General features: G+C 44.9%; 1 protein-coding gene across 1 annotated transcript; it reads left to right on the top strand.

Moving 5' to 3' along the window:
- The first annotated feature begins 12,393 nt into the window (after window positions 1-12,393).
- LOC147966426 (uncharacterized) lies at window positions 12,394-13,302 on the top strand. The gene is made up of 2 exons (XM_087530829.1): window positions 12,394-12,498; window positions 12,769-13,302. Exons 1-2 carry the CDS (start codon window positions 12,394-12,396, stop codon window positions 13,300-13,302), a joined length of 639 nt encoding a protein of 212 aa, XP_087386955.1.
- Window positions 13,303-20,710: the final 7,408 nt, after the last annotated feature.

Raw genomic sequence — 20,710 nt, forward strand, 5'->3', positions numbered from 1 at the left:
CTTGTGGTGCTTCTTCTGCGGCTGATGCAGCCGGAATGTCTTCAGCATAGACTTGAGGCCTTGGACCTTTGCGAAGCCTGCGGAACGCAGACGACGCCTGTGGGGTTGGAGTGGGCTGGGCCTCATAGTCTTCTTCCTCTTGCGGGCGATCCGCCCATGACGCATCTTGTGCAATTGGCGTCAGAGGACGACCAATGCTGATGAGTTTGCTGTTGTCATGCTAAGGAAGGGCTGCATCATCTTGTACATTGTCCTGATGACCAATGTCTTCAGCAGCGATGGGGTCGGCTGCTGGTATGTCTTCAGCTTCAGGAGCCTCTGTGGAAGCAGGCTCATGAACTGTCAGTTGTCGTTCTGCGTCAGGATAGACGACAAAAAGGGGTTCAACCCTCAAGGGCTCTGTGGGAGCAGCCCGAGCTTTCTTGATCTTTCTCTTCTTCTGAGTGGGGGCAGAAGGAGAGGCTTCACAATGTTTCCGCTTCCTGGCTTCAGCCTCTGCAGTTCGCGTCTTCTTGAGCTCTGAAGCGGTTGACCGGCTCTTTGGCTTCGAGCTAGTCGTTGCAGTTGGGAAGACAATTGGAACTGCTTCTTGCCTTGGGGCCTCTGGTTCAGCCATAGCAGGCTTCTTCTTCTTCTTCACGGCCATCCTGGGGTCGATGCCGGGACGCCCAAGTGCCTTGCGCTTCTCGGCCTCATTGTAGGCCTGCACACATCTGTCTGCCAGAGTCTTCATTCGCTCCCGCGAACCTTGAGCTTCTGCACGCTTCTTCAGAAAGTTTTCCTTTAGTTCATGCAACATGATCTTGAAGCTCTTTACTTCTTGCACGCTGAGCTTGGCCATATGCTTCTTGAACTGAGCCTTTTCATGATCAATTTTCTGCTTCAGTTCAACAATGCGCTGCGCAATTGCAAGTTCTGAAGCAATAGCGCCTTGGAAGGCGACGCTGAGGCCAACGGGCAGCTGTAGATCTTCGAAGCTGATGTTTGGTGTGGCAAACCATTCGTCGATGAAGTTGTGGATGATGGCGACATCAAAGAGAGGCAAATTGTTGAAGATTTCAGCTTCTTCTTTGCTCTTGATGAGCCGCTCGAGAGCGTCATCTCCAAGATCTTCATCACTTGACAGATCAATGGCTTCGCTGCGCAGAATGGCTGCAGCTGTGAGCTCCTTGCCGGTGTGTGGCTGAGGCATCTTGCCCTTCTGGGCTTGGAGACGCGGGAGACGTCTTCAGACTGCACACTGTCTTCAGGAGGTGCAGTTGCCAATGGCTTCGCCCTTGAGATTTTTGGCGAAGGGGCCGGCTTTGAAGCTTTTGGCTTCTTCAACTGCTTTGGCTTCGGTACAGCAGGAGCTTCATCAGACTCAGAGTCAGCTGGAGGGTCATTCACGGCAGTCCCTTGGACTAAGATGCGGGTGATGAGACCCTCAAGGTTGGCATACGGACCGATGATATTGGGTTCTGCGTCGCGTGTGCCATCTGCCCTTGGTGCGGAGGGACCAGGGTTGAAGTCTAACCCCAACTTCTTCTTGTTCTGCTTCGCTGATTGTTGGGCAAACTGGAAGTTGCGCTTGAACAGATTGTCGTCACGACACCAGAGTAGTGACGACGAATGTTCATCATCAGGCTGTGGCCCACGAACCATGCATGGGTAGAAGCTTTGGGCAATAGCTTCATCTCTGGACCTAGGTACAAGGTTCTTGAATAAGATATCTCCCCACGGTGTTTTGATGGCACTCTTCTCAGCATACTCTTGGGTTGTGAAGCGGTACTTGAGCCATTGTTCTGCCCAATAGCGTCGAATCCATTGGATTCGGGTCTTGCGCTGACCATAATTCTCTTCAGGATCTGTTTTATACATTTCTGCCAGTTCATCAGGCAGATCTTTGGATGTTCCTCCACGTCCCTGTCTGCCCCCCTTCCTTGCTGCTGTTTCTGAAGCCATAAACTTTAACTTGAAAGGCTTCAAGACGTTCAAAGGCTTCAAAGGCTTTTTCTTGCTGGACCAACAGGAACTGGCTTCAGGAGAATTTATGTGATGCTGTAAGAACTCTGCAAATGAATGCAGACTATGAGAACCAAAGGATTCTCCCACGGACATGTACCTGTGACAGCATTAAGGTGCGAGGGAAGGGGAAGAGGTCATATGCATTCTCAGAAGATTTTGAAGATAAATCAGTTTAGAAGACATTGACCTCATCGTGCGAAGACATTCACTCATAGATAAGAAGTTGGTTCCAGATTTGTACGCATCCACAGATCAGTACAAGTGAGGAATCTAACTACTTTGTGAAGCACAAGTGAATATACTAGGCATGTTATGAGATGCAGTTTGAGAGAGATCTAGTTTGTGTGAACAGAAACTACTTGTGGTAGAAAGTGACAGATCAATAGGATCAATGGTGCTGTAAAAAGGCAGTTTTATTTACCACACTGAGAACTGCTAGACGGAGTGGGAGATGATGCCGAGCAGTTCAATCCTCCGGGCCCTAACTTGGCGACGGAAGACACCTACGGCGACGGCAGAGAGGACGATGTCCGCGATCGGCGTGAAGACGGCGTCGGAGAGGTTGCGGCAGCGAAGCGCTTCGTCGCCGGCATCGTCGAGAGCTAGCGGTGGCGCTAGGGTTCGTGCGAGGGTGGAAGAAGGAGATAATGACCGCGGTAAGTGTGAATTTATAGGCGCAGGGGCGGCACTGCGCTATTACTCAGGTGCCCCTAGCGATTCGCATCTGAGTAGTACGTGGCCATCATGCGGTATTTTGGGGGCAGTTCCACATCCCACGCATGCCTGGATTGTTGGGCGGTCGTTCCTACTTCTCCGGATTTCTTGTGGATGAATGAGCATTGAAAACGGTTTTAAAGGTTGTCTCTGTGTCTTCTGCTGACAAGGACGTAGAGAAGACATTCGACAGTTTCAATAGAATGCATATGATTTGGAGAGATAGAGTTTGAGATAGAGAGCATAGAGAGATTAGGGTCCGATCACATTCACTTAGTTCAAAAGATTCAACCAAGAAGACATAGCTATAAGTGAATGCTGTAGAGGATAGAACACTAGTATATATATATATATATCTATATAATCAACGTAGTGAAGATAATCATGAATATATGTTGAGTTCAAAGCCAAACCAAATGTGAAGACATTGCAAGGTAACGCCAAGAGTGAAACACTTCAAAATAGAACGTTTGGTGGTGGCGTTACCCACCGTATAGGAAGTATTAGACCCAGACACGACGCACAATTATCGTGGCGCTCTGAAGTCAATTTCCATATTAATGTATTCACACTTAGAATGTATGTCTTCATTGATTGAAGATATACTTCACTTCGTGTGTTGCACATCTAAGTCATCAATATGCATAAGGGTTAGGATGTGTGCCTGATCACAGGACATTTGAGGATTCCAGGATATTTAGCTCACACCGTAACTTGCAAAACCTCTTCTCATCCAAGGGCTTGGTGAAGATATCTGCCAATTGCTCTTCAGTGTTGACGTGTATGATATTAATGTCTTCCTTCACAACATGATCTCTGAGAAAGTGATGACGAATTTCAATGTGCTTTGTCTTCGAGTGATGAAGTGGGTTGTTGGCAATCTTGATGGCGCTTTCGTTGTCGCAGTAAAGTGGCACTTGCTTCAGATGAATGCCATAGTCCTTGAGTGTTTGCTTCATCCACAGAAGCTGAGCGCAGCAAGATCCAGCAGCAATGTATTCAGATTCAGCAGTGGAGAGAGATACACAGTTCTGCTTCTTTGAAGACCAACATACAAGTGATCGTCCCAGAAAGGGACATGTGCCTGATGTAGACTTGCGATCAACTTTGTCACCAGCATAATCAGCATCCGAGAATCCAACCAAATCAAACTCTGAGCCCTTTGGATACCATAATCCTAGAGTTGGGGTGTGAGCCAAATATCGAAGAATTCGCTTCACAGCTAAGTGATGCGACTCCTTTGGTGCCGCTTGAAATCGAGCACACATGCAAACACTAAGCATAATATCTGGCCTAGATGCACATAGATAAAGTAAAGAACCAATCATGGAGCGGTATACTTTTTGATCGAACTCTTTACCATTGTCGTCAGGACCCAGATGATGTTTGGCCGGCATTGGTGTTGTGAAGCCTTTGCAGTCTTGCATACCGAACTTCTTCAGGCAATCTTTGAGATACTTCTCTTGAGATATGAAGATGCCATTGCGTTGTTGTCGTATTTGAAGACCAAGGAAGAACTTCAGCTCCCCCATCATGGACATCTGATATTGCTCTTGCATCATATATCCAAACTCTTCACTGTACTTCTGATTGGTGTAGCCGAAGATAATGTCATCCACATATATTTGGCACACAAACAGTTCACCATCATATGTCTTCGTGAAAAGAGTGGGATCTAGGGAACCAGGTATGAAGCCTTTGCTCTTCAGGAAGTATTTGAGTGTGTCATACCAGGCCCTAGGGGCTTGTTTGAGGCCATACAGTGCCTTGTTGAGCTTGTATACCATGTCAGGATGTTTTGGATTTTCAAAGCCAGGCAGTTGTGCAACATACACTTCTTCTTCAATCTTGCCATTGAGAAAGGCACTCTTCACATCCATTTGATATAGAAGTATGTTATGATGATTTGCATAGGCCAGCAGTATGCGTATGGCTTCAAGCCTAGCCACAGGAGCAAATGTTTCATCAAAGTCAATGCCTTCCACTTGAGTATATCCTTGAGCAACGAGACGAGCTTTGTTTCTGACAACTTGACCATGCTCATCTTGCTTGTTGCGGTATATCCATTTGGTGCCTATTATGTTGTGCTTCCGTGGATCAGGACGCTTAACCAGTTCCCATACATTATTCAGCTCAAACTGTTGAAGCTCTTCTTGCATAGCTTGAATCCATTCAGGTTCCATGAAGGCTTCTTCAACTTTCTTGGGTTCTGATATTGAGACGAATGCGAAGTGCCCATAGAAATTTGCTAGCTGAGTTGCCCTTGAACGAGTGAGTGGACCAGGTGCATTGATGCTATCAATTATTCTTTCAATCTGCACTTCATTGGCAACGCGAGGATGTACAGGGCGAAGACTTTGCTCTTGCTGATCTATGTTGTTGTTGGGAGGAATGTCTTCAGGCTGAGCATTGTCCTCATGTTGATCAGGTGCTGAGATGATAAGTTCTTCTTCAAGATGAGCTTCAGAAGGTATAATGTCTCCAGTTCCCATAAGCTTGATTGACTCACTAGCTGGAACTTCATCTAGCACATTTGGCAGTTGCTCTCTTTGTGAACCATTAGTCTCATCGAACCGCACATCCACTGTTTCAACCACTTTGTAGTGAAAAAGATTGAAGACTCTGTAGGAGTGCGAATCCTTTCCATATCCAAGCATAAAACCCTCATGTGCTTTTGGTGCAAACTTTGAGGTGTGGTGTGGGTCCTTGATCCAGCACCTTGCGCCAAATACTCTGAAGTAACTGACATTTGGCTTCTTGCCAGTTAGGAGTTCATAAGATGTCTTGTTCAGAAGCTTGTGAAGATACACACGATTGATTGTATGGCATGCAGTGTCAATGGCTTCAGTCCAGAATTTTCTTGGAGTCTTGTATTCATCTAGCATCGTTCTGGCCATCTCAATGAGTGTTCTGTTCTTGCATTCGACGACGCCATTCTGCTGTGGCGTGTACGGAGCTGAGAATTCATGTGTGATGCCCAAGGTATCAAGATATGTATCAAGGCCAGTGTTCTTGAATTCAGTGCCATTGTCACTTCTGATGTGCTTTATCTTGGCGCCAAAATTTTTCATAGCTCGATTGGCGAAGCGTCTGAAGACATCCTGCACTTCAGTCTTGTAAAGGATTATGTGCACCCAAGTATATCTAGAGTAATCATCAACAATGACAAAGCCATAGAGGCAAGCTGTAGTAGTAAAAGTTGAGTAGTGAGTGGGACCAAAAAGATCCATGTGAAGCAGTTCGAAGGGTTGAGTAGTGGTCATGATTGTCTTCGAGGGATGCTTTGCCCTCGTCATCTTCCCTGCTTCACAGGCACCGCATAAGTGATCTTTCTTGAACTTGACGCCCTCGATGCCTATGACATGCTTCTTCTTCGCAAGGGTGTGGAGGTTTCTCATGCCAGCATGCCCAAGCCTCCGATGCCAAAGCCAGCATTCTGAAGCTTTCGCAAGAAGACATACTGCAAGTTGTGGCCCTGCTGAGAAATCTACCACGTACAGATCATCTTTTCGATACCCTTCAAACACTAGAGACTTGTCAGATTCCATTAGTACAAGGCAACGATATTTTCCAAACATTACGATCATGTTCAAATCGCAAAGCATTGAGACAGACATTAAGTTGAAGCCAAGGGATTCAACAAGCATGACTTTATCCATGTGTTGATCCTTTGAGATTGCAACTCTACCTAGACCCAATACCTTACTTTTACCAGTGTCAGCAAATGTGATGTGGCTCTTGTCGCATGGATGTAAGGTTGAGTCCATAAGAAGGCTTCTTTTGCCAGTCATGTGATTTGTACACCCACTGTCAATAATCCATTCTGAAGACTTTGAAGACGCTGGTGTCGTACCCTACAGTGCAGTTAGGGGATAGGCTTCACGAAGAGAATTGTGAAGCAAAAACATTTGACGAACCAGTGGGTTATGAAAACTTAGATCCAGATTAGGACTAATAGGGAGAGTAGCATCCGATTCAGGAACGAAGTACATAATGATGCCATTCGGGCATTTTATCTTGCGCCCTACAAGATTTTTAAGGTCCCCAGCAATAGCGTCAGAAGATTTTGGTTTTCTGCTGGAGACCTTTCCCTGCAAAAGAGAGTTAAGCCTTCTTAACCACCCACATCTTCAAGGGTGGCTTAGAAGAAATAAGTCTAAGTGCAGCATCTGAGAATTTTGGCTTTGTAGCCTTAGCAAACAGTCTTGCAGGTGGACAATAGTACTCATAAGAATAAGCAGAATAATTTTTGGTCATATGAACGTGACGGTTTGATGAACCGCTCTCATATTCATATGCCTGAGTATGGTTTCCCTGCAAAACATTTGCGTTAGTGTGACTCAGGTGAGTCCTCTGTTTGTATGAAGCCTTTGGACCGTATGAAGCCTTTGGTCTGAGGTTTGTCTTCTTCAAGTGAGGTGTCATGAAGACATTCACAGGAAGATTTTCCAGACACTTTTTTGGAACCCAGATCTTCTTCATAGGCGGTCCATTCCTGCAGTTAGTACCAATGTACCTGGCAAACACTTCACCATTCTGATTCTTAAACAGTATGTAGTTTGAATCAAAGGATTCATCAATGATAATGGGGTTAGCACAAGTGAAGCCAGATAAATTTGATGGATCTGCTGAAGGTTCCTTTGCAGCAACCCACTTGGTTTTGGGGTACTGCTCAGGTTTCCAGTAAGAGCCATCTGCATTTATTTTCCTTATGAACCCAACACCCTCTTTCCTAGGGTTTCGGTTCAGAATCTGCTTCTTGAGGACATCACATAATGTCTGATGTCCTTTAAGACTTTTGTACATCCCTATTTCAAGCAATGTCTTCAACCTAGCATTCTCATCAGCAATAGCAGTGGTATCCTCAGCAGAGGGGTTAGTTACCACATCAACAGTTGAAGATATTGCAACAGCAGTAGCAGTGGAACATTCAGCAACAGAAGTAGCATTATCACGCTCAATGCATTTAAGACATGGTGGTTCAAATCCTTCCTGAGCGGAACTGATCTGTTCGGCGCGAAGTGACTCATTTTCCTTTTGAAGATCTTCATGAGCCGCCCTCAATTTCTCAAGTTCTTGCTTCCTTTGAAGATAATCATAGGAAAGCTTTTCATGAGTTGTTGAGAGAGTATCATGACAATCTTCAAGTTCCTGATACTTAACGTGAAGATTTTTTATGTCTTCAATTAAGGATTCAGATCGAGTCATTTCAGCACCCAACAGATCATCGCTTCTGTCTAACAGTTTTTGAATATGTTCCATGGCTTTCTGTTGTTCAGTTGCAATTTTAGCAAGTGTTTTATAACTGGGTTTTGAATCACAATCAGAGTCATCGTCACTAGATGTTTGATAGTGAGTAGTGCGTTTGTTTACCTTGGCACCGCGTGCCATGAAGTAGTAGGTAGGAGTGGAGTAGTCCTTGTCATTTGCATCGGTGTCGGTGATGAAGTCATTGTCTTCAGTGCTGAAGATGGACTTGGCGACATATGCTGTAGCCAGACTTGCAATGCCAGAATCAGACTCCTCCTCAGACTCCACCTCTGCCTCCTCAGAAGCGGACTCCTCCTCTGAATCCATTTCCTTGCCAACAAACGCACGTGCCTTGCCAGATGAGCTCTTCTTGTGTGATGAAGACTTTGAGGAAGACTTGGAAGAAGACTTTGTGTATTTCTTCTTTTTCTTGTCGTCAAAGTCATATTCCTTGCTCTTCTTCTTCTTTGTGTTCTCATTGTCCCACTGTGGACACTCAGAGATGAAGTGTCCAGTTTTCTTGCACTTGTGGCATGTTTTCTTCTTGTAGTCATGAGCAGAAGCTTCATCATTCCTTGAGCTAGATCGTGAAGACTTTCTGAAGCCTTTCTTCTTGGTGAATTTTTGGAACTTCTTCACTAGCATTGCAAGTTCCCTTCCAATGTCTTCAGGATCATCAGAACTGCTGTCAGATTCTTCTTCAGATGAGGAAACAGCTTTTGCCTTCAAGGCACGAGTTCGCCCATAGTTTGGACCGTAGATATCTCTTTTCTCAAAAAGCTGAAACTCATGTGTGTTGAGCCTCTCAAGTATGTCAGATGGATCGAGTGTCTTGAAATCAGGACGTTCTTGAATCATCAGGGCTAGGATGTCAAACGAACTATCAAGTGATCTCAGCAGCGTCTTGACGACTTCATGTTTGGTGATCTTAGTAGCGCCGAGGGCTTGAAGCTCATTTGTGATGTCAGTGAGTCTGTCAAATGTGTGCTGGACATTCTCATTGTCATTTCGCTTGAAGCGGTTGAAGAGATTGCGAAGGACACTGATTTGATCTCTCTGGGTTGAGATGCCTTCATTGACCTTGGAGAGCCAGTCCCAGACCAGCTTCGATGTCTTCAAAGCACTCACACAGCCATACTGTCCTTTGGTCAGATGACCACAGATGATGTTCTTGGCAGTAGAGTCCAGTTGAACGAATTTCTTGACATCAGCAGTAGTGACACCTTCTCCAGCCTTGGGAACGCCGTTCTCGACAACATACCATAGGTCGACGTCAATGGCTTCAAGATGCATACGCATCTTATTCTTCCAGTAGGGATATTCAGTTCCATCGAAGACGGGGCACGCAACGGAGACTTTAATTATCCCTGCAGTCGACATAGCTAAAACTCCAGGTGGTTAAACCGAATCACACAGAACAAGGGAGCACCTTGCTCTGATACCAATTGAAAGTGCGTTATATCGACTAGAGGGGGGGTGAATAGGCGATTTTTATGAAAGTCTTCAAAACGTGGAAGTTATGAAGACAAATAGTAGAGATATGCCTATCACTATGCAGCGGAAGTTAGATTACACTAGGCAAGCCATGGTCAAGTATTCAATAGAGTGAGAGCACAATGACAAGTAGCTACAGTGTAATAAGGATCAGGTAGGAAGAATATGAAGCCAAACAAATCATACAGTTACGTTGTGAAGACAAAAGATATAGCAAGCATGCAATGGCTTCACAATGAGTAACAGTAAGTAAAAGGAAGTGAAGATGAAACCAGTGACTCGTTGAAGACAATGATGTGTTGGACCAGTTCCAGTTGCTATGACAACTATACGTCTGGTTGGAGCGGCTAGGTATTTAAACCTTAGGACACACAGTCCCGGACACCCAGTCCTGAACACGCAGCTCAGGACACCAAGTCCTCACCGTATTCTCCTTGAGCTAAGGTCACATAGTCCTCGCCCAATCACTCATGTAAGTCTTCAAGGTAGACTCCCAAACCTTCACAGACTTCGTTCACTGGCAATCCACAATGTCTCTTGGATGCTCAGAACGCGACGCCTAACCGTCTGGAGGATGCATAGTCCTCAAGTGTAATAAGTCTTCAGATCACTCAGACAAGAAGACTTAAGTGATGCCCAATTTACTCTGGCTCTGGGTGGTTAGGGCTTTCTCCTCGCTAGAAATTTTCTCTCAAAGGCTTCAAGGTGGGTTGCTCTCAAACGACAAAAGCCGTGCACTGAAATCTGAGCAGCCAACCGTTTATGGTTGTAGGGGGTGGGCTATTTATAGCCACTTGGCAACCCGACCTGATTTGTCCGAAATGACCCTGGGTCACTAAGGAACTGACACGTGTCTCAACGGTCACATTTCAAACTCTCATGGCAACTTTACTTGGGCTACAAGCAAAGCTGACTTGTCCGGCTCTGGACAAGATTCGCTCTCATTGTCTTCACTCGAAGACATAGGTTTTTGGTTTAGGCATCACTTCAGTCATTCTGACTGGTTCTCCTGGACCCCACTTAACAGTACGGTGGTTCCTATGACTCAACACAAAAGAACTACGAAAGATCTAAGTCTTCGAGCTCCATTGGCTTCATAACGTGTCTTCTTTTGTCATAGTCTTCAATGTGAATATCTTCATATACCACCATTGACTTCAATGTCTTCATACATTTTTAGGGGTCATCTCTGGTAGTAAAACCGAATCAATGAGGGACTTCTACCCGTGTTATCCTGCAATTCTCACAAACACATTAGTCCCTCAACTAGGTTTGTCGTCAATACTCCAAAACCAACTAGGGGTGGCACTAGATGCACTTACACGGCTGCCAAAAGCACTGGCGATGACGCCATCTTGGGCTCCACGGTGACCTCCGTCCTGCCGTCCGGCTGGTCTTGGTCTCGTTGCACCAGAATGGTAACCTTTGCCTGATGCCTTGGCCTGTGCTTGCCCCCTTTGCACCAAAGGGGAAACAAGGACACTACGCTGGTCGGCGCCCGCCTGGTCTCGATCGTCATGGCTTGCGTCACGGGTTCCTAGCGAGGTACCCCTGCCTTGATCTCTCCGCCTCCTCGTGAGCCTGCCTGATGAGGCTGCCTCTGAGGAAGCTTCCTATCATCCGCCCCGCAAGGCTTGGCCCCTCGCGAGGGTCTTTGAGCTTGAGCTGATGAAGATGGGCCGCGCTAGGCCCCCACTTGAGCCACGCCGCAGGCCGCAGGCAGGCAAGTCTGGGGACCCCCGTTCCCAGAACGCCGACAGTCGCTTAGACACCTGCCCCACGGTGGGCGCCAACTGTCGTGGATCTGAGACTGACAGTAGAATGGGGGGTAAGTATTAGGAGGCAAGATCCTAGCTATGGAGTAGTTGTACACACGAGTTTTACGAGTTCAGGCCCTTCTCGGAGGAAGTAACAGCCCTATGTCTCGGTTCCCTGAGGCGGTCGACTGGATTATATGTGTGTGTGTGTGAGTTTACAAAAGTGCGAACCCTTGTCCCAGAGGAGGGGTGGCTTATATAGAGTGCGCCAGGACCCCAGCTCCCCTCCGTTACACAGGGTTCAATGTTCATAAAGGTGGGGCGTTACTGGTAACGTCTACAATAAAGTGTTATAAATGCCCATAAAGCTATGGTTTAAGTCACAACCATTGCAGAGTGGAGGGCTTCTCATCTTCTGGTGGTCGAATGTCTTCGAGGTGGTCGAGTGTCTTCAAGGAAGTCGAGTGAGCACATCTTCATGGTCGAGTGGATGATGTTTTCTCTTCGACTGCTTCTGATTCTTTGTAGAGATGTCCTTGGGGAGGGTATGTTGGATAGATCCATGACCCTACCCTAGGTACATAGCTTCATCAGCCCGCTCGTCAGGGTTTTGTCGGCCCCAGTGCTCACGGCGCGCGGGTGATGGCCGTTAGGGCGCACGGGCCGTCCCGACCAGGTAAAAACGGATCCGTCCCTCACTCTGTCTCCCTCGCGCTCACTCACTCTCACTCTCCCCCCTCGCTCTGTTTCCCCTGGCCGAGTTGGCCATCGTCGCTGACCACCTCAGGTCCTCGTCGCCGGCCAGGATGCCTTCTTGGAATGATGGGGATGAGAGCTCCGATGATAGCATGGGGGGCAACCTGATGGACATGGAGTACTTTGTAAGCCTCATCCTCTTCCTCTCTGTCAATATCTAGGGTTAGGGCTAGGGTTGAATCAATTTGGGAATGAGGGTTGATGAGCTGCCTATTTGTATGGATGGATTTGTTTGGTTTGGTTATCTATTAGTTTTGATCTAGGGTATGGATGGCACTGTGATGTATGATCTGACCTTGAGCAAGGCAAAGCTTGACTGAAGTTGAACTAGTTGATGCATTCGTTCTGATCTACCTTTTACTGCATGTAGGACACACCTGACACCATCCCTGAGCCACTCTGGTGTGGTGCTCCAATGGAGGAAGTTGCCAGGTGTACTCTACACGATATGAAGCCTAGGAAGTGTGTTGCTTTTGAAGGTGCTAACACTGGGAGGAGGTTCTATGGATGCCCTATTCAGGTGAGTAATTGAGTATGCTGGGTGGATTCAGTTATGCCTAGTGGATTTAGTTAATGTCTAGATTCAGTTATGCCTAGTGGAATCAGTTATGCTTAGTGGTTTTAGTTATGCCTAGTGGTTACTGGATTTGTACATTAACTCTGTTTGAACTGAATTTAGTACTGAATTTATGGTTGCATGTCCTCCTTGTGTACCAATCCTCTTTTTGAATTGAAGTTAGAACTGAATTTATGCATTTTCTGAAGTATGTGTTCTCTGATCAAACTACAGGGAGGTGTGAATTGTGGTGTAGTTCAGTGGGTTGATCCTGCATGGCCTGATGTACTTAAGAACTGGCTCATCAAGTTGTGGGAAATGTTCCATGAGCAAAACCTTGGAAGGATTCAAGACAAGCATGCATATGAGGATGAGGTTGCCAAGTTGAAGAAGGACTATGATCATCTCTGCACCGAGTATCCTAAAATGGTTGATGATGTTAGCAAGATGTTTGACTGGCAGGATGGTGTTGGCAAGATTGACTACCAGAAAGCAATGGATGCTGAGAAATTTGAGAAGCAGAAGGAAGAGCTAGAGCTGGAGATGAATATGGAGAAGCTAAGGCTAGCAAAAGAACAGAGGTGTATCCTTCAGGCCCAGGCAGACATAATTCACAACACCAGGAAGGCAATGAAAGAGATAAAGGTGGACAAGGATCTTCTTGCACAAGAGAAGACAGAGCTTGAGAAAGTAGTTGATGATCTGCTGAATGCTGGCCATGGGAGCAAGGAAAAGCTTGAGAAAATCAAGGCCATACTGGAGGCTTGAAGATTTGGACAATGGTGGTTAAGTAAGTAAGGTGGCCTACACATATAACAAGCCTTGCAAGATGATGGTAGGAGTATATTTTGTGCAGTCCTATATGAACTGTTTAAGTTATGGTAACTAGAGTGGTGGAGAACCATTAATAAGTCTGGCTTATGTTATTGTACTGTTAAGAACCTATCTATCTTAAGTAATGCAGTGAAGAACTGTTTTATTTCTTTAGGTTGTTTTATTATTGGGCTATTTTATTGCTCCACCTAGATTGGGCTGTTTTATTGTGGGCCTAGACTAGGCTATTTTATTACTCCACCTACCTACCACCAACCATTAGTAGTCTATAAAGCCCACCCCTTGGGTCAAACCGCAGTCAATCCCCCCATCCCCACCCTTCTCCACCCCCCAGCCGCCAAAGAAACCCTAGAATCCCAGGGAGAGATGGATCCTGGAGAGGTCATAGATGGAGAAGAAGAGGTGCCCAGGAAAGCCAGGCTCAAAGATGCAAGGAGGAGGGCGAGAAGGCAACTTGCTGAGATGATCCTTGCAGCACGCAACCACAAGGACATAGATCAGTTCCTGGAGGCATTCCCCTGGCTCCAACCCTAGTGATGATGATATCATCTACTGGGCAAGGAGGAGGGCAAATTTCCATCCTTTTCAGGTCACTAGGCAGAGGTGAACTAGGATTTTGTACCCATGATGCTGCTGTTATGTTTCTGTGTTCCGAGATCTGTCTTTCTATCTATGTGATGTTTGAAGTTGGTGTAAGAACAATGTTGAATGAGTTATGTATGTGATGAATCAAGTAGTCTATGATGCAATGCAATGTATGAAGCTAGTGAAAGAAAAATGTTGAATTATCTATCTATGTGATGAATCAATCTGTCTATGATGCAATTTATGAGTGAATTTTTTATCTATATTTGTATGTATGAATGAATTGATCTGGTCATCTTGATGTTTTAAGTTAGATATGTTATGGTTTGGTCAGATGGCCAAATCTTATTGTTTTAGGTTTGATCTCTTAGGGTTTGGTGCCTAGATGGGCAAATCTTGATGTTTTAGCTTTGATATGTTAGGTTTTGGTCCTAGATAGCCACTTTGGCCTAAATTCCCCCCCCCCCCAAAGTGACCAAATTGACCTAATCATATCAATCAATTATCAACAAAATAAATCACTTGATTTACATAACAATGATCAGCATAAGAAATAATTTCATATGAAACAATTCATAACCTAGGACATATCAAATCAAAATAGAGCTTGACAGTAGATGACTTAATTGTTCCAAGCAGTTCAAACACAAACCACATAACTTAATTGTTCAAATGAAAACAGAGTTCACTGCAAATAACACAGATAGCAAGCATGCCTAACAAGCAGAGTTCAAGGCATAAAGCATAGTTGAGTGCAACACATTCAATGGTTGCCACTGGCTATGAAATACAAAGCAAATTTGCTTGGGGCCTTCCTCTTCCTCTTAGAACCAACATCAGCTTGACCTGATGTTGATGCTGCCCTTGGAGCATTGAAACCTCTTGCAACTCTTGATGATCTGGTATTCTTTGCTGGAGATGATGCACTTGACCTGGTGTTGTTGGCTGGTGCTGAAGCAGGTGGTGGGTTCTTTCTCTTTCTTGATCCACCTGTTCAAACTGCAGTAGATGTGGTTGCCCTTGTTGAAGTTGTTGCTGGTTTCCTGCCCCTAACTGGTCCTGAAGCTGGAGCAGGACCTGAAGCTGGAGCTGGACCTAAAGCTGGAGCTGGAGCTGATGATGTGGCCCTAGCTGGAGGTGGCCTGGTTGGTGCTGAAGTTGCTGGGTAGGATTCCCTGTTTTCCTACAATTAAAAACAAGTTGCAACTCACAAGATGTATGCATTAAAAACAAGTAGCAGATTTTCCTTGTTGAATTGGCTTAGTTACCTGGTGGTTGTTTTTCCTTGTCATAAACTTGGCCTTAAGTATGTATCCACACATTGTCCACATGTGGCCTTGTAGACCACAGTTACTGCATGTTATTGTGCCCATCCTTGATGTATCCTTTGGAGCTGGCACCTCAAATTCACCCTTTCTCCTAGATGTCTGCTTCTTGCCTTTCTTCTCCCTAAAAACTGGTGGTTCTATGTCTGGTGTGTTGGTGTTGGGCCAGAATTCAGGACCAGGGATAGGGTAGATGATGTGCTGGTATGCAGCCTTATACATTGGCTTCTTAAAGAATGGATGCACATAATCTTCTGGGTGAACTTTTATCTTCTGCATTGCAGATATTGCATGGTGGCAAGGTGATCCAGTCATTTGCCTTGGATTCAATATCTCTATCTTCATTTGCCTTGGAAACAATGATATTGAGCACTGTGAAATCTGGCTAGTCTATCATTTCTTCAACTGCATCTTGACTGTCCAGAAGCAATAAACATTCCTGTCCAATCCCTTGTTCTTTTACCCAATACATGTAGTCATCTGACCCATAGCCTTCAGTCTCAGTAAAGTGCTATCAAGTTTAGAAAAGTGATGTCTGAAACAGAAAACCTCCTTTTCATGTTATCTTTTCCCTGGAAATGCAGCCTAACCTCCCAAATATCATCATCCAGCCTGCATTACATAATATGTTATTTGTAAATCCCAACTAACTAAGTGTTTTTTGCTACAAAATTCAGTGCACACTAACTATAAGTACAATAAGGAATCTGAATCCAACAAATGCTTCTCTGAATCCACCATGCATTTCTACTAAATCTAACTAATCCTTCAGTGCTAAGTGATACTGTTGCATCCAAAATATGCCATAGAGTGTTTGCTCAACTTTTATTCAGTGCATGTTCATGTTCTAAGATGAATCACAGCAGCATCAACCTAGGGTTTGGTCACAAAACTAACTAAATTATGCTATGTTGTTTGAAATGAACAAGTAGAAATGCATAAACTGTTGAAGGAGCTCATAAGAGAAAAAAAGAACTTACTCCACCCCTCCAAATGCAGAGGCCCAGTGCTGGGAGTTGGCCGGATTTGCCTGCATAGCGCTAGCAAGAGACCTCGCTGCTCTGTACTCAAGCGAGAACTGGCAATCATCAGGCGACGGCGGTGTAGCCTATGGCGTAGGAACCTGCATCAGAGCTGCAGCCTGTGGTATCCGCTACGGCGGCGGCGGCGCCACCGGCTGGGTTGCGAAGCTACCGCTCCCCAGCCAGTTATCAACCTATGAGAACTCGTCACCTCCATCCCCCCTTCCACCTCCACCCGTTGAATGGCCGCCATCGCCTGGTTTTCCGGCCGCTGCCATCAGAGAGGGAGGCGTGCGTGAGAGAGAGGGAGACAGAGAGGGGGAAGACAGAGTGAGGGTGGGCCGGTTCCGTCTTGACCGTGCGCCCTAACGGCCGTCACCCGTGCGCCGTGAGCACTGTGGCCAACAAACCCTGACGGGCGGGCCCCACATGTCATAACCCCAGTTAAAACTTAACCGTTCAGCCACTTGGGTTTTTTGGAACAGCCAACCACTTTTGTGGTAGTTTTTTGAAAAATTATAAAAAGCGGTAGTTTTTCGGAACGATATCCCGTAATGTGGTAGTTTTTTGCTATTCACTCCGGATGCCGGGTGGCTCCGTCACAAAAATGCAAAGGCGCTCGAGCTCGGGCTCGAAGGTTCGGAGGGCTTCGTGGGGGAGAAAGAATCTGCCATGGCCAAGGAGGCCCTCCACGCAAAGGAGCAGGTCCACGCCATCTGCCGCCTTCCCGGCTACATCTCATCAGCGTGGAAGAGCGGCAACACCAACACAAACAATTATGACAATCCTCCCGCCATGGACACGTACACGGAGGAGAGGGACCTTCGTGCCGGTGACCACAAGGGCAAGGGCCTGAAATGGTGATATCCGCCTCCCCTCATCGTCTATCTAGCTATATGAACATTTTGTATTTAGTAGAATCCAGCGAACAATGTCTTTTGTGTCCGATGAACTATGTCCGATGAAACAGTCTATCTATATTTCTCGTTCGATCTTGATGTTCATCTATGTTGTTGCATGTATTGTATGAAATTGGGTATTCAGATATGCGGACTGCGGTTGTGGATAGGGGGAAATGAGGACTGTCCGCTCACTGCCAGCGGGCATGTTCGGACGCGTCCATGGGTGTATAGGGGCTCGGATATGCCAACTGGTGTAGATGCTCTAACAAGACTATATCTGTGTGTTTATTTCTCGTCTCTGAAGTCCCTAGCTAGCGTGCAAGTAGAAAAGTATTATGTTGATGAAACACTTGATGATGTTTAGATGAGGCGTTTTAATTTCTTTGAAGAAAAGGCAGGAGCAACATTGCTCACAAACAAATTGAGAGGATAACCAACGAGCCCTATCCTCATTGTTGGCTGTTTAACGCTGGAACTGATAATGACTACTAGATACCACCATTTCGAAATAATTGAAGTTTTGGGATTGTCTCAAGTTAAACTAATTGAAATTTGACCAAGTCTATAAAAAATATACTTACATCTAAAACATCAAATTGGTCTCTTAAGATTCGGCCAAAGGCAGACAAGGGCATTACGTTGGTCAACTGGTCCACGATATGTCGCTCGAAAGGCCTTGGGGGTCTCGGTGTGATTGATCTAAAGATGTTTGGAAGGGCGCTGCGACTTATAGGTGGAAATGGCTCGAGTGGCGAGACCAGAACATGCCATGGATTGGCTCCCCTACTCCCTGTGACCGAGATGACGACGCTTTTTTGCTGCTGCTACAAATATCCCTGTGGGCAATGACTCGTGTGCTCGCTTCTTTCAAGCCTGATGGCTCCATGGTGTGGCAACCATTTTGAGGTTCCCACGAACCAAGCCCGGCTGAGCTAATACAACATCTGGACCATGTTTTGCACATCGTTTGGTTGCCCATGAAGACTAGAGCAGAAACACAACATGGTGTTTGGTTGCATGGCTATATGCTCCCTCGATGCCAAATTAGGCCATTGGTTACGTGCAAGACATGCAGTGTGGTAACCTCTTCTTTGAGTGGTGAAGTTACAAACACATAGTCATAGGCATAATAGTAGAAGCAATACTAACTAACAACATTAAACAACATTACTCTTCGATCATGGCAAGAGCTGGCTCGTGTTGACTGTCCTTAATGACCACCTTTGCTCATGAACAGTCGAAGATGGTGACATTGAAAGCATCATGGATCAGGACCTTGAATGTCAAGAAGTATCCAATCTGCATCTTGTGGGCAATGGGGAAGCCCAGCCACCCTTGATCCACGCCCCCCTCCCCTTGACATTATTCAGCCTCACATTACGGAGTCGCGGTCCTGCAAACGTGATGTGGGGAGTCAGGTCCTAGAGGAGGAAGCGAGGCACTGGTGTTTGGCATTGTGATCAATGAGACAAATCGACGGAGATGGTCGATGTAGATCATGAAACACCAACTGTCGTTCACCTTTGCCATAGTCGATTGCTTCTCCTCCTAAACTGAATTTCCTTTTATCCTTTCTTTTCCTACTAGCCTGCCGGGATGTTCTTTTTCCTCATGGGCTTGGGGCTCCAACCGGTTGGGCACATGTATGATGGTTACCAATGATTGAGAAATGTATATATGTGCCCCCCCCCCCCCCCCCGCCTCCAAAAAACACACAAGCATGCACCCGATCATCCTTCCTACCTAGGCCCAAAGCCGGTCATGTGGTCATGTTTATTTGCACACTTTAGTAAGCACTAACCTTCACACATGCATTTTTTTCAAATTCTCAATCACCTTAGGGATATCACACTCGAGCACAATGGTTTTGGTTGCAAGCACAGTTATTTGCACTATAATAAAAAAGATAGGCATTTGTCGATAAGAGAACTAGTAAACAAGTGATTCCAACTATTTGAGAACAAATGATTGTAAAAATATCTATAATTGGCTATACTCTAGAACCCACTATCAAGATATTTGTTAGACTAGACAATGTAGATCTCTTTGCCAAGATATCTAAAAAACCTCAAGTGAACAATAAACATGTCAATATAAGAATTATATTTCACATAAGTGGTATAAACGATTCCCTGGGGCCAGTGATTATGCCACTTTCAGAAATTTTCTTATATACAAGAGGATCCTCATAATGGAAGGTTATTGGAGGGCAAAGTTTCAAAATAAAATAACTAATAATTTATCCGTGCAAAATGTGATTCAAATTGCGTGCAAGCGTAATAGTGATGGTTGTTTTTTAACAAAGAATGGTTTACCTTCATATTCGACAATATTGTTACATGGTTAATCTTTCTGGATGGTATGATGATAAATTGAGCTATAAAAACGATAGGAAATGTGATTAATTTTGCTATGTGTAAAGTCAAAACAAAGTTGTTACAACTCCATGCACACAGAATAAGTTATAAATAAGTAAAAAAATGTGATTAATTTTGCTAAGTGTAATGGAGTTATCTATTGATATTAATCGTATATTGATAGAATAAGTTATAACGAAATAAAATATAATCAATTTTGCTAAGTGTAATAGAAAAGTCATGTTAGTTACCATTATTTGTAAGCTGAATGAATTATAAAGAAATAATACATGTATTCAACGACATTTGAGGTACCCACTCCATAGTTATTTTACGAACTGCAGCCTCATGTGCGTTTTTGTGATTTTCCTATAAATAAATAGAATTTGGTCACATCAAGTTCAATTGGCGCTTGCTTTTTCTTCTGCAAAGTTCATTAGACTCATAAATAACTAAGAACATAGCATAACATACCCCAGGCGGGTGGGGGGGGGGGGAGAGTTTCCTTTGCTGAAATGTTCAAAACTGAAGATTTGGCAGACAATTTTTAGATCGTTGTTTCTACACAAGCCTTTCACCCAATGTACTAATCTGAAAGAGTTAATCCTTCAAAAATGCAACCCTCAAGCTATGAATAAATGAGTTTACCCTTGGGCTGGAACATGTTATTCCTTGTAAAAGGGAGACAAATTGCACATATCATCTTCAACTGGCCATGGAAAAGTGCCATTCGTTTGCTAGCTGCTCCTTTATGACAGGACCAATACAAAAAAAATGAAAAGAAAAAAACATTTTGTGTTGATTTCTGTTAGGAAATCGTTAACTGGTAGGTGCTCAGTTGGCTGGCGAGTAGGGGATTAATATGCTAATCGACAAGTTAATCAATTAATTGACCAATTTATCAGTTTATCGGCTACTCGGTGACCCTACGAGTAGGGATTAATCGGCTAGTTAACTGGTTAGTCCGTCGAATTCCTGAATAGGGGTTGTGACTGTATTTTTTGCAATGAAAACTCCGAGGAAACTTCTTTGCATCTTTTCTGGGCCTGTATATTTGCTCAAAAATATTGGCCGAAGATAGTGCAGAGCAAAAGGAGAGGTATCCAAATTTACGATGAAATCATTTTCACCTCTCTAAAGCTGGCGAAAGG

The sequence above is a fragment of the Triticum urartu genome, chromosome 6A, assembly GCF_056163025.1.
Source record: "Triticum urartu cultivar PI428250 chromosome 6A, HENAU_Tu73, whole genome shotgun sequence".
Classification (NCBI taxonomy): Eukaryota; Viridiplantae; Streptophyta; class Magnoliopsida; order Poales; family Poaceae; genus Triticum; species Triticum urartu.

Excerpts from the sequence above, each read along its gene's own strand:
- LOC147966426 (XM_087530829.1), top strand. The coding sequence starts at position 12,394 with ATGGAGGAAGTTGCCAGGTGTACTCTACACGATATGAAGCCTAGGAAG. Across the intron at positions 12,499-12,768 it reads TCTATGGATGCCCTATTCAG|GGAGGTGTGAATTGTGGTGT; the intron begins GTGAGTAATTGA and ends ATCAAACTACAG.